General features: G+C 36.3%; 1 protein-coding gene across 2 annotated transcripts in view; it reads left to right on the plus strand.

Moving 5' to 3' along the window:
- The window catches only part of ORC3 (origin recognition complex subunit 3), a 203,952-nt gene that overhangs the window by 119,078 nt on the left and 69,864 nt on the right, over positions 1–15,010 (plus strand). For both annotated transcript variants that reach the window (XM_089809069.1, XM_089809070.1), the window contains exon 13: positions 2,541–2,630. In XM_089809069.1, the coding sequence (XP_089665195.1) occupies positions 2,541–2,630 (90 nt within the window). The remainder of the gene's footprint in view (positions 1–2,540; positions 2,631–15,010) is intronic.

The raw sequence follows: 15,010 nt of genomic DNA on the forward strand, positions 1-15,010 counted from the left end.
CATTGAAATATACTTTATTTTATTTGTTGATGATTACACTAGGATGATGACTGTCATATTCATGAGGGTAAAGTTACATGCTTTTGATATGTTCAAATAGTATAAGGCTAGAGTTGAGAAAGAAATTGGTAAACAATTGAGATGTCTAAGATTTGATAGAGGTGGTGAATTAATGTTTGTTTAAATCACTAACTTTTGTGCTGAGAATGGTATGAAAAGATATTTATTTGCACCGAGGAAACCACAACAAAATGGAATTCCTGAGAGAAAAAATAGATCTATTGTGGATTGTGTAAGGACATTGCTGATTAAAATGATTTTGCACAAATGTTTTGGAGAGAAGCTATAAAAATTGTAGTTTGTACTCTCAATCGTGTTCAGTTGAAGAAATGAACAAACAAGACACCCTATGAACTCTGGTATGATCATACATCTAATGTAAGTTATTTCAAGATATTTGGAAGTAGGTGTTACATTCATAAGGATGCAAGGTATGGTAAATTTGTTTCAAAAGGAGATGAAGGTATTTTCCTTGGCTATTCATCTAAGAGAAAAGCATATAAATGTTTGAACAAAGCTACTACTAACACAAGGATTGAAAGTGCAAATGTAAGGATCGATGAGTTTGCAAATAAGAATGATTTGAAAAGCGTGAATGAACCTGAATATTACAACAGATTTGTTTATGTGTATGAAGATGTACGTAACACACCACTCAAGTTACAATAGAGAGCTACCAAGCAACAACATACTTTACCCGAGCGATAGACAGTACAGCCTGAGTAGGACGAGGAATCCCAACCGAGTGAATGCTGAAAATCAAAGACATGAACATTTGTTAGCCAAATATGTGAGGAAGAATCATTCACCTGAACAAATCATTGGAGATAGGAGTGCTGGAGTAATGATAAGAAGTAAGTTGAAAGACAATACATGTTTAGTAGCTAATTTTGAGCCTAGAACAGTTAAGGCAGCACTTGACAATGAGGATATGATACATTCTATGAATGAAGAGATTGATCAGATAGAGAAGAAAAACACATGGACACTAGTTGGGGTTTGAACTTCTCAAACATTCTTTATTTTACCATAAGTTGGCCTCAAATTCCATCTTTCTTAACTTTTCTTCCAGCTCATACTCAGTGAACATTACATTTCACTCAGTCAATATATCACTCAGTTAAGATATGAGTTACTCGATTAACACTATAGTAGCTTGGGCAATACTGTACTCCTTTCACGTTGTTACTCGGTTTAGCTTGTATAGCTTGGTGAATACATAGAATTCATCGATACATAACAAAATTACATGATTGTAAAACAATCAAACCAATATTACATTATCACTATCCAACTCATTCAAGTGCCCATTGAATACCATACTTGTCAACTCTGTCAGCGTCATACTTTCTTCAAATCCTCTTCATCAGTCAAATGATATGACACTACTATATTTATTAATGCATTATGACAGTTCTTGCCTTAAATATAGAATCAGCTTAATCCGACACCTTTCTTTACTATCCATATGATATTACTGCTCTAATATATTACTGACGAGGAACTAAGTCTTTGTCTTTAAGTTGCCATCTTTAGTTATGTATATGTTAATCATTCCCTTCTTATATTTCTTTAGTGTCTCTTCTTAATCATTGTTTATTCTTACCACTGCTTGAACATCATGAAGTCATCATTCTGAACATCAGTACAGCAGCTGTATATCTTAAGGAACCAAGATAACCTTTTTGCAGTTATAAAGTTGGGCATGTTGATGTTGATTAACATTACAGATTGCTGCTTCTCATATAAATGACTTTCATTAAGATTCATTTAGGTCCTCAATGTACTCCAAGTCTTTCCTCACAAGTGTCAAGTCATGTTATATTGTTTCTTATGTATGTAATTCCAATCATTTTGACATCAATGCCAATTTTTTTAATCAATCTTCAAGGAGTGCTCTTGACATCAATGCCAATGTTCCCAACAGAAATATAGACAAAGAACATCAGAGTTAGTGTTGTAGTTGTTGTAGGTCTTGTCATGACAAACTCGTAAAGTTTGTTTGTTTCCTGTCAATAATCTCACGAGGATTTCAAAATACACCTTTATGGAGTGATGAACTAATTTTTCAATGGAAAGATCTGTTATTTGAAGAGATGCTGATTCTGGATTAACACTCATGAAATTATATGCAGAAGGAATAGAGGAAGCTGGCAAATTGATGTTTTCTTCTTCCATAAAAGATTTACCAGCTTCCTGTATAAATATTTAACTTTCTATCTATATTTTACTGCACATTGTAAGCTATTTCTCTCTACATAATCTTATTTTGTTTCAGTCATTTTAAGAAAATTATAGAAGTTTACTTATATATTGTACATCAACAAATGCATGATGAGTTTTAACTGATAAGAACCTGTCGAGTTTTTGTTTTTTCATTGTTAACAGAAATGGGGCTCCAAAATGGCAAGTGTACCTTTTGTAGGAGTGAAATTGGGCAAATAACTATTTATGGAAATAAAATAATTATTTTATGTCAGGTATAATACCAAGCTTTGTTCAGCAAGAGGAAGAGGCGAATGTAAATCTCCAAATGAAATGGCAGTGGATTTTCTTGAGCGCATAACTAGGTGAGTCTTCTATATAAAACTCACAACAGGCTGAAATGTGAATTATTAATTTACTAATTTTTTCTCAAGTTCTAGGTCTTTAGTTCATTTGCTGGCATTTAGTTGCTTTCTTTCTACTTGTGATTTGTTTTTATGCATTAATGATGTTAACACATTTCTTATGAATAACAGGAGTTCTAGTCCTTATAATATGACAAACATCCTTAAAAAATGTGAAACAAGTGCAAACATCTTGAACTATGTCCAGAAATTGTGCTGGATTAATAATCAACTGACAATTTGAGATCAATTATTTGACAGTGGTTAATCTCAAAAATGTATTTTTGGACACATTTCAGATTTATTTGTTTTACTAGAGTGCAAAGTATTAGCCCAAGACTGATAATGGATAAAGTTTTGTGTGCTTGAAGGCAGGCTTTGCTTTTTTTGACTGATAACAGTTCGAAGCTGAAAATTATTTTATTAATAAAAAATAGAAAATCACAGTTTGGTCTCTGTTTAGCGCGGGCACTTGTTAGAAAGAAAGGAGTAAAGAAAACCTTTGGTCTAGCTCAGGACTTCTGCAGTCTGAATTATCAATTACATGTTTTAAACTGCCCTGGACTAGCGGTTAATTTATGGCAATGTAGCCATTATGTAATGTTCCCTTTTTTAGCATTCATAGCATGATGTTGTCGTTAGCCTATTTTCCATGGTCTTGTAGGTTAACCAAGACATTAAAGGGGCTTAGAGGCCATTTGGCTTAGATAGTTTCAGTTGCAGGTCTTTCTGAGGGGGTTTTGAGGCAACTTTGGGCATACTTACTATTTATAGTAAGTCATCTTGGATATGGTCGGACATCCAGTGGCAGCGGTATGTTGATGGTAATTGTTTAAAATCGACAAAAAGACTTGTTTATCATTGATAAGATTTGTTATGCATTGATAAAGCTATTTTATAAAGTTAAATTTAAATATTTAACTTTATTAATGCATAGACTATAGTTTGTGGGAAATATTTAAATTAAAAGAGTCCCTTTTATTTTATAACACATTGGAGACATAAGTTACATAAAAGGAGTTATCTTTTATCCCACATTGAGAAAACGAAGGATTGAGCTCTTGTGAGAACACTATAAAAGAAAGGGAAGAGCTTCTTTTTAGTAGGCTTGGAAATATCAAAGAAATTGGAAATTTTTTTGGAGATTATGTCTCAATAGTTTGGAGGACGAAATCCCTTCAAGCTGGAAATCTTGACGCCATTGAAAGATATGGTCTTGAGATTCAACATAGTAGCAGTCCGAAAAAGCGGAACCGAAAAAGCAGGCTTAAAAAGCGGGTACAAAAAAGCAGTCCGAAAAAAACGAAACCAAAAAAGCAAGCCGAAAAAGCAGTTCGAAAAAAGAAAAGCAGAAGGGGCAGCATAGAAGGAAATTATTACAGCCATCTACAACCAGGTTCTTTTGTTAGTATTGTTTTTTAAGCTTTCAGCTGTAAGTGTGCATTATACCAGCATTATCATTTTGTAATCCATGTAAATGCCAAAGTCTTGGCCATATTTCATGAGCATTGTAATTTTCATTGCAATTAAGAAGATAATAGTTGCTGGTGCTATTTAAGCAATTTAATATCATTATTTATCAGCTAGTTAGTCTGCATACCAACTATTTGTAAAAATGTCAGTTGGTTGTAAGTGTTCATTTCTCATGCTTAGATCATATATATGCACTGAATATTGTCAAAATTAGTAGCACACTCATGTTAGGTCATTGTGTAGTCCATTGTAGTCTTCTAGCACAAGATTCTCATTGATGCAAATTGAAGAAAAAGTCATTTGAAGCTAGCTGAAATACTATATCAGTCATACGTCCCTTGCATGTGAATTGTTTGATGAAATTCCTTGAGCTTTCATCAGCATTTTTTGAGGGCAGATTTGAGGAGGGCCATTACAGTGGTATCAGAGCTTGCTTGCAAAGTGTTTGACGAAATGTCAAACAACTGAAATATAAAGATTTTTGGTGTTGAAGAAGTTATAACCTATTGGGGTTATTATAGTGGTATCAGAGCGGTTTCCTGCCATCCTGTGGAGGTCTTATTGGGAATTTAAATTAGCCAGATAGAGAGAAAAATGTTTGACAAAATGAATGTCGGTCCAGATTAGGGAAAGGAAAGATTTGTACATTTATTAGACACCTTAGCACAGGGACAACGATCAGCAGAGCAGAGAGCACAGGAACAGAGTCAAAGATTGGAGCTTATGATGCAGATGATGGCTCGTCAAATGGGGTTGAATGGTAATGTGGGTGGAGGAAATAATCAGAATGGTAATAACCAGCGTGGTAATAATCAGGATGGGACACATAATGGATGCGAACAAGTTGGGAACAATTTCGGTCATGCACCCCAGCAAAGTAGGACAGTGAGTTCGAGGCCCATTATTCCCACATTTCCTCCTAGAGCTCCAGGGCAGCCCGTACTAGAGCCTCAGATCATGGATGTACAGGGCCAGCTGAGGAGAGATTGGGAAGCCGGAGGTCCAAATTTTATTGCTACAATCACCTTTAGGGAGTATATAGATGTGCGCATGAAGCATATGCCATGTGGACATGACAGGAACCGGAGCTATGAGCTACGAAAGAAAGTAGGGAAACTGCAGTTACCATATTATGATGGCTCGGGAAAGTCTACAGCAAGAGCTTGGGTTCAAAAGCTTGACACATACTTACAATTGAACCTTATGCCTGAGGAAGAAGCTATTAAGTACTCAGCAATTCACCTGGATGGGTTAGCACACAAGTGGTGGCATCATGGTATGGTCACTATGGGTCATGCACACATTACCTCATATGTGGAGTTTACGGAGAGACTGATTGAACGCTTTGATAGGCCTAAGGATCATACCTTCCCTATGACAGGCAGAAACTTGTATGAGGAGTTTAACAGGCATGCAGATTCGATACAGGGAAACTTCAGCACATCTTCAGGTAATGGTTTATCTGCATCATCTTCACAGGCAGAAGGGGTTTCAAATGTTGTGCAGGTTGAGCCAGTTGCATCAGAAGGTGATATCATAGGCACACCGGATTGCATGATTGACACAGATAGTGATTCCATATTAGATGTGCGCATGAAGCATATGCCATGTGGACATGACAGGAACCAGAGCTATGAGCTACGAAAGAAAGTAGGGAAACTTCAGTTACCATATTATGATGGCTCGGGAAAGTCTACAGCAAGAGCTTGGGTTCAAAAGCTTGACACATACAATTGAACCTTATGCCTAAGGAAGAAGCTATTAAGTATGCAGCAATTCACCTGGATGGGTTAGCACACAAGTGGTGGCATCATGGTATGGTCACTATGGGTCATGCACACATTACCTCATATGTGGAGTTTATGAAGAGACTGATTGAACGCTTTGATAGGCCTAAGTATCATACCTTCCCTATGACAGGCAAAAACTTGTATGAGGAGTTTAACAGACATGCAGATTCGATACAGGGAAGCTTCAGCACATCTTCAGGTATTGGTTTATTTGCATCATCTTCACAGGCAGAAGGGGTTTCAAATGTTGTGCAGGTTGAGCCAGTTGCATCAGAAGGTGATATCATAGGCACACCGGATTGCATGATTGACACAGATAGTGATTCCAGTACAGTTGGGCTGGATGAAGTTACAACAGTTGATGATACTGTCATGTTTGAGGATAGTACAGTTGATCAGAAAGTGAGCATTCAGGACTTTACAGAAAATGAGTATCAAGCACAGTTGGATGCTTCTTCACATGAGATAGAGGCTAGTAGCTCTTCACTTGGTTTGGCAAGCCAGCTGAAGACAAGGGACAAGGATATTGTCGCGGCTTTATCTCATCATAACAGGATGTATGGATTGATTGAGAATCACATTTGGATGATTCAACTGCAAGAGAGATAGAAAGGAGTCACAACAGGTTCTTCTTGTGACGACTTACAGCAGATCAAGGAAGGCATGGAGGCAATGAAGGTAAGTTAGATACACCGACTTTCAAATCACGATCATCTCCTTAATCTTGCAGGGATCTATTTAGATGCATTGAAGAAGGAGGAGGAGGAGGTTGACCAGCTTTCTCATGAGCTAGAGGATACTCGAAATTCCTTGGTGTGTATTCAGTTGGCTCTCCAGGATTCTAAGAGACATGTGGACGAGCTTTGTCTTGAGGTGAGCTCAGTTCGGGAGTTAGCGCTTATAGCAGGGACTCAGTTTTCTTTTACAGTCAGGTCACATGTTGATGATTTCTCAAAGATGACAGAGTTTACAGGAGAGTCCCAGGATCTAATTATTACAGACGACACCCAGGGGGATGTTGTGGATAGTTTTGAGGACTTAGTTTCCTCAGCAGTTTCTTATGGTACGGAGGGGTTGGACAACGATGCTATAGTTTTTGATACTATGTATGTTGATATGAGCTTTGGAGTTGATTTGCAGGATATGGATGATAATACTCTAGAGACTAGTAACTTTGAGGATGGTCCTTTAGACAGTGTGTCAGAGGAGGTTTGTAGGAGACGGTCTAGCCAGTGTCATCATGTGTCTAGTCAGTTGAGAGTTAGTGAGCGAGGCATTTCTATCGCTTGCCAGCATTTCGATGCTGCTCATTAGTTGTTAGCAGTTTATGGATTGGGTTGTCCTACTAGTGATGAGCAAGGAGGTAGTTATCTTTCCTTGACAGAGATCTACTCTTTATGGGAGGCTATTCGGATTCTGAGACAGGATTATATGCAGTTGGTAGCCGACAGAGATTATCTTATGGAGTGGGGGAGTACAGCATACGATGCATTATTGGCCAAGGAAGATGAAATGAGTGAGCTTACTCAACAGCTCGAGGTGACTTCTGAGATTCTTGAGAGTACACAGTTGGCTTTCGAGGAGTCACAGTTTCATTTGGCTAAGGTGACCATGGAGTTAGAGCGACTGCAGTCTTTACCAGATTCTGTACAGTCACAATCTGTGGTGTCTAGTGATCTGAGGATGTCCATGGTCGAGATTGTCAAAGACAGTGGAGATGGGAATGCATCCATCCTTGATACTAACATTGGCATATCGGGTTCGTTCCCACAAGAGTCAGGATCAGTTGAGTTGGGTGTTGCAGCAGATTGTTTTGGTATGCCTGACATGGTGGTGGCCTCTAGTACTGATGGCACAGAGACTAGAGATATTGTATCAAAGATCATGTGTGATATTGGTGAGCCGGCAGTTGGCATGGTTCCTGCTAGTAATACTACTCCCTTGGTGATGTCTTCGGAGGTAGTAGTCAGTTCCAACATGGTTAATGATCGATTGCAGTCTGAGCCACTGTCTAAGATTGGCGCATTCTATCGGCATTACACTGTGAGGTATGCTCATCAATTTACCTTTGATGACCATGTTGATGAGATGATGATACATAGATGTACTTTGGTTCCTAGTGCTTTTCATCAGTTATGGGACGGTTTGACGCCTCGGGATGAGAGTTGTGATGGGCATGACATGGCGATAGGTTCTGCGGTTGACAACTTGATAATACATGACTTAGAGCAGGAGTTTGGGAGTGATGCTTCAGCGGTTGTTGTTATTGATTCTACGCCTTTGGCTATGACATCTCTTGACTTACTGGTGATCAGTCACAATGAGTTGTATCACTTGTTCATGGTGAGCTGTTGATTGGGGTTGGTTCTTTTTATCAGCATTATACTGCAGGGTATGTACATCAGTTAGCATTTGATCCTTGTGCTGAGGAGTTGGTGGCAGGCAAATTTGGTTTGGGTTCCATTTCTTGTTATTTATCTTGTGATGTCTTTTCACCATCAGCGGTGCATGGGAGTTATGGTTATGAGACAGTGGTCGGTGATCTGCAGAGTTGTGTTGACTGCAGGAGTTGTACAGTGTGTGGATTCTCCATACTTGGTACAGTTTCATTTGGGAGCGTTCACCATTGTTGCAGAGTTGGATTATACATTCTGTATAGGCTAGTGGGATGTGTTGATGGTATTTACTATGTTGGCAGTTTGGGTTATCTACTCTACTTGGGTTCTGATATTTCGAGAGCTTGTTTCTCATGGGTTCTTGACTTTGGAGTTTGGGTGAGTTCTATTCGCCAATTTGATTATGGATTCCTCTTGGTTAATTTTCAGAGGTTGTTGCAGGAGCCTATGTTGAATGACAACAGTATAGTTCATGACTACATTTGGGATCCAGGTGGATTGATTGGGTTGTTGTTCGACCATTGCTTGGGGACAAGCAATTTTGACAACGGCGGACTGTAATGTTCCCTTTTTTAGCATTCATAGTATGATGTTGTCGTTAGCCTATTTCCCCACGGTCTCGTAGGCTAACCAGGACATTAAAGGGGCTTAGAGGCCATTTGGCCTAGATAGTTTCAGTTGCAGGTCTTTCTGAGGGGGTTTTGAGGCAACTTTGAGCATACTTACTATTTATAGTAAGTCATCTTGGATATGGTCGGACATCCAGTGGCAGCGGTATGTCGATGGTAATTGTTTAAAATCGACAAAAAGACTTGTTTATCATTGATAAGATTTGTTATGCATTGATAAAGCTATTTTATAAAGTTAAATTTAAATATTTAACTTTATTAATGCATAGACTATAGTTTGTGGGAAATATTTAAATTAAAAGAGTCTCCTTTATTTTATAACACATTGGAGACATAAGTTACGTAAAGGGAGTTATCTTTTATCCCACATTGAGAAAACGAAGGATTGAGCTCTTGTGAGAACACTATAAAAGAAAGGGAAGAGCTTCTTTTTAGTAGGCTTGGAAATATCAAAGAAATTGGAAAATTTTCTGGAGATTATGTCTCAATAGTTTGGAGGACGAAATCCCTTCAAGCTGGAAATCTTGACGCCATTGAAAGATATGGTCTTGAGATTCAACATAGTAGCAGTCCGAAAAAGCGGAACCGAAAAAGCAGGCTGAAAAAGCGGGTACAAAAAAGCAGTCTGAAAAAAGCGGAACCGAAAAAGCAGGCTGAAAAAGCGGGTACGAAAAAGCTGTCTGAAAAAGCAAAACCGAAAAAAGCAAGCCGAAAAAGCAGTTCGAAAAAAGCAAAGCAGAAGGGGCAGCATAGAAGGAAATTATTACAGCCATCTACAACCAGGTTCTTTTGTTAGTATTATTTTTTAAGCTTTCAGCTGTAAGTGTGCATTATACCAGCATTATCATTTTGTAATCCATGTAAATGCCAAAGTCTTGGCCATATTTCATGAGCATTGTAATTTTCATTGCAATTAAGAAGATAATAGTTGCTGGTGCTATTTAAGCAATTTAATATCATTATTTATCAGCTAGTTAGTTTGCATACCAACTATTTGTAAAAATGTCAGTTGGCTGTAGGTGTTCATTTCTCATGCTTAGATCATATATATGCACTGAATATTGTCAAAATTAGTAGCTCACTCATGTTAGGTCATTGTGTAGTCCATTGTAGTCTTCTAGCACAAGATTCTCATTGATGCAAATTGAAGAAAAAGTCATTTGAAGCTAGCTGAAATACTATATCAGTCATACGTCCCTTGCATGCGAATTGTTTGATGAAATTCCTTGAGCTTTCATCAGCATTTTTTGAGGGCAGATTTGAAGAGGGCCATTATAGTGGTATCAGAGCTTGCTTGCAAAGTGTTTGACGAAATGTCAAACAACTGAAGTATAAAGATTTTTGGTGTTGAAGAAGTTATAACCTATTGGGGTTATTACACATTAGCATATCCAGATTTTAGTATTTGTATTACAATTCCACACCCTATTAGGTAGGGGGTAACAATATGTTTACAATGCCAGTGAGATTCCTTACAAAGTCATGGTTATGGACTATTACATCTTTGGGCTTTTATGATTTGTGTCAAGAAATAACAATAACAATTATAATTATACCGCTGATTGCAAACTTGTAAATTTTGGAACCGTTTCATAATGCCCGACTTTTACTGGCTTGGCTGAAATTTACCTTCCTTAAAACCCAAAATTTGGCATGTTTCATCTTCCGATTTATTGTTAGTATTCAAAAAGTAAATTTAATATTTTTGAGCATTTACATGTGGACCAAATTCTTTCACATACGAATTTAATATTTCTTTGTGTTTTATTGCTTGAAATTTGGAGCTTTTAGAGGAAGAATACTATTATCTGGAAATTGTTGGTGGGTAACATTAGACACCCCTCTAGTTACTTTTGTTGTAGAAATCTACCGTAGTTGCTGAGCCTGAGAGACCATTCTTGCAAGTGCCTCGGCCATGATGACATAGAGGAAAGAAGAAATAGGATCTCCTTGTCTAACCTCCCTTGAAAGGTCAAAGAAACCTTCAAATGTGCCATTGAAGAGAATAGATACTTTAGGTATTGATATGCAATTGAAGATGAGGTTTATCCATTGTATAGAAAAGTCAATGCTTCTAGGCATCTATATAAAAGTTTCCAATTGACTTTGTCGTATGCCTTTTGTAGGTCTAATTTAATAATCATACTAGGGTCCTTGTTCTTTTGGACAGAGTGGACCAATTCTTGTATAATAATGATTTTATCAAAGATGGATCTACCAGGAAGAAACCTAGTTGCTCTTTAGGTTTTATGTGACGAAGGAGTGTCCTTAAATTGTTGGCTAATGCCTTGGATAAAATTTTGTAGCTAGTATTATAAGGAGCAACTGATTTGAAGTCGCCTAATTGGTCCACTTCATATTTTTTTGGAATAAGTGTTAAAAATGTATTATTGATTTATCTTAAAAGGTTCTTAGATTTTATAGTATTTTCAATGAACTCTTAGAGTTCATCAACCATGAAATGCCAACATTTGTGGAAAAATCCGGCTTGGAAGCTGTTTGGACTAGGTGTTATTTCTAGTTGCATTTGAAAAAGTGTTGTTCTTATCTCTTCCACTTCCTTTTATCATCATTAGTTACAATATTAGGAATATTTTTAAGTAGTTCTTGTTGTGAGATAAGGTTTGAAGAATCCTAATTGTTTCATGTATATTTGAAGAAAGCAATTGCTTCATTTTCCAGTTCTTTTGGGTTATCAATTAAATTTCCTTGGTCATTTTTTATTATATATATTCAATTAATATTTCTCTTTGTTTTGTGCTATTGTGAGAGAATTTAGATTTTTTTGTAGAATTTGTAGTATATCTTTGTAACAAGCTATTTTTCCTACCTTAAATAACAATTTATAAATTATGGATTTCGTTACTTTCCTGATTCACATGCATGAAAGATAGTGAAAACAACTTTTTCACATATTCGTATGCAAGAGATTTAACAGCTATAACATATTAATTGAATTCGAGATAATTTGTTTTATCATTAGAATGAAGGGGAAATGAAAAATTATTTATTGAATTAGCTTCTTGAAAACATGGAAAAGATTACAACGTTAACAACTAACTAATATAATTTCAATTGAACTTGAAAATATACAAAAGTAGAATGCTTGATAAAAAAGGGAGACATGGTTGCAGATCCGTTCTGTGTTGTACAAGTCTTGGTATTGGGTGGAGAGGAGAAGCATTGCTAGAGGCTTAACCTCCAACCACGAACCCGTAGTATCCCCACACAATCTCATCTGATAAAGGCCTCCCTGCACGAGATTAGGCATGGGAATATCTCTGTCCTGCCACTGAGCATCGTGATGTTAGAGTATTAACATCATAGTTGGATGGGTTGCGAACTCCTTTCATCAACCTATCTATCTAATTGGAAGCTATTCTAACATCCAGTGATCACCCACTGCTCAACATGGCAACAAGACTTATACCTTTTGACCACCACGAGCTGACTCTATTTAATATACTTGCTTATATTCATTTACTGATTAGTTTGTACTGCTTTTTGACATTTTGTTTTTCAAGTTATTTGCCTTAATTAATTGTTATCAGCCTACACCCTTTAGTTCAACCTTGCTGGTCATCCTTGATGAACCCCGGTGTGGTTGTCCATGATTCTTGATTAAACTCTGTTCATTACAAACAAGATTTCTTTGCCCATCTGGGGCCTTTAATAGATATTATGAAAAGGTTCATGGCATTTCATAAACAATATCATTAACTCTATGATGACAGTGCCTCTTATTTTCTCAGAGGCTTATGGATTATACCCCAGTATAAGGATGCACAGATTTGATTTTCTTTCCCACTTATTTAAGTTTTGAAATGAAATTATGAAAAATATATAGAAGATGATTCAGCTGATTACATGTACATAAGCATTCATGTTGGATGATTGTAGCTCATATAAACAATTCATTCTGGCATTGTCTTATACTCAAAAGATCAATGATACTTGGTGCACAAGTCTCAGAGCTTGCATTCACAAATAATGAAATAAAGAGAAGAGCAGAAGGACACACGACTATAATTTTTGGGTATGTCACCTTTGATTGTTGGTATAGCTATGAATTGGCTTGACATGGCTCCTTCTATTTATTTGATCTCCTCTGTGGTTGTGATAACTGCTTATAGATGAGGTATGGGAATGCTTGAGAAGGCTCGAGTTAAATTGCAGGCAGAGAACAATGGAGAGCTGGAAAAGTATGGCTGCAGGTAGTAAATTCTATCCCTGATAGTGAGTGTTACCATAGTTATTGAAAGAATGGCCTTACTTGCCTCACACATGCTTGGTTTACAAATTTAATCTCCCAAGAGGAGTTGCGAGCAAGATGTTCTAAAGTTGGGGAAACATAAAGATACATTCTTGATATGCATAATTGGAAGTCACAAATAAAAGGCCGATGGAAAATAAAAGGCCGATGAAAAATAATAATAGAGGCCGATGGAAAAAATAATATCAAAGTACTGATGAAGATAATATTAAAACCTTGACACAAAATGGAAATAATAATTTGCTTATGATGTTTTAGTATAATGACACCATTTGTGTCTACATATATTTGTATATGTATGTACACATATACATAGTATTCTAAATATATATATTTTTGTGTATACCTCATATTTTAAGTAAACCTATACATTCATGTACTCACATTTGAATATACGCATGTATACGTATATATGTATTTACATGTACAAGTACGTGTAAGTACCATGGTATCATTATACTAGAACATGTTCTACATAACAAGGAAACTCTAAGATTGACCCATATTATAAAGGTACAATTGTTCTTAATTCGTTCATCTTATTATCTTATTAATTGTGTTGGTCTAGTTAGCTCATTGTGATCACTTAATATACCCTTGCTTGTCTAGTCCAATTTCCCTTAGCCATGACGATTTAGGACTCATACTTGTTAGCTCAATGGTAGATGTTGCACTCATGCCCATTTCCCTCTCTCGCAATGCTTCCCTCCTTTGTCATGTTCCTACAAAAAGAAATTTACCATGGTAATAACATATTTTCAAATTACTTTACCAAAATCAAATAATCATTTAGCTAAACCATTTTCCATTCATATAACATCATAACGAAAACTACTATTTATAATTGTCATCAACTGTAACGAATAACCAACACTTCAATTTCATATGAAACCATAATGAACAACTAATACTTCATTTTCATATGAAACGAAAATGAATAACAAATTTAACCAACCACCTCAATTTTGCTTGAAGTCTTAACAACTATATAGAACATTTATAGTCAAGCAAAAATAGGGGATGTAACATACCCTTCCCTTTGTTTTTCATCATCCTCGATGAACTTTGCAATTTTAAAACACTTAAAAGAATATTCGGAACACAAGATATATAGAAGCATGAAATTATCACATATCAAATTGAATCACAATTTATCTATGGTCCACAGAGTTTCTGGGATGGGGACATTTTAGGGGACAGGGACGTGTTTCTAGTATGGGTACGGGTTGAAGCCAAAATTTAGGGGACGAGACCCTAGGGGACAACGATTAAAAACATAGGGGATTTTTTATATATAGAAACAAAATTCAAATATGCATATCATAACATTGATAAACCATTCACCATAGACATTTTAGAAGATCAATGCAAGGAATATTCTCAAATGACAAATACTAAGTACTTCCATATTAACAATATCGCATACATATATAGCAAAAATTAAAATACCTAAAGGCTCCAAGTACTATGCATGAAATCAGAATGAAATAAAGTGAAGTCCAACTAAAATAGTTACAAAATACTAAACACAATCTTTCCTCACTAAGCACTATCTTTTCTCACCGCTGCTCCTGCTTTTATGTTTTTTTTCTTTCTCTTAGCAAGTATGTCAAATCTAAAAATGAGTAGAAAAATTAGTGTTTTAATGGATCATGTTGTCCTTCATTTTGTCACCATAAAATGTTGGTAACAGTACGAAAATTTTTCAAACTAGTTTTGCGTCTCTCTAAGTTGAATTTGATATTCAATTGTTTTATGTTGATCGATCAATCAACTCCAA

This window comes from Cupressus sempervirens, chromosome 11 (assembly GCF_028749045.1).
Source record: "Cupressus sempervirens isolate cs-2001-9-10 chromosome 11, ASM2874904v1, whole genome shotgun sequence".
Classification (NCBI taxonomy): domain Eukaryota; kingdom Viridiplantae; phylum Streptophyta; class Pinopsida; order Cupressales; family Cupressaceae; genus Cupressus; species Cupressus sempervirens.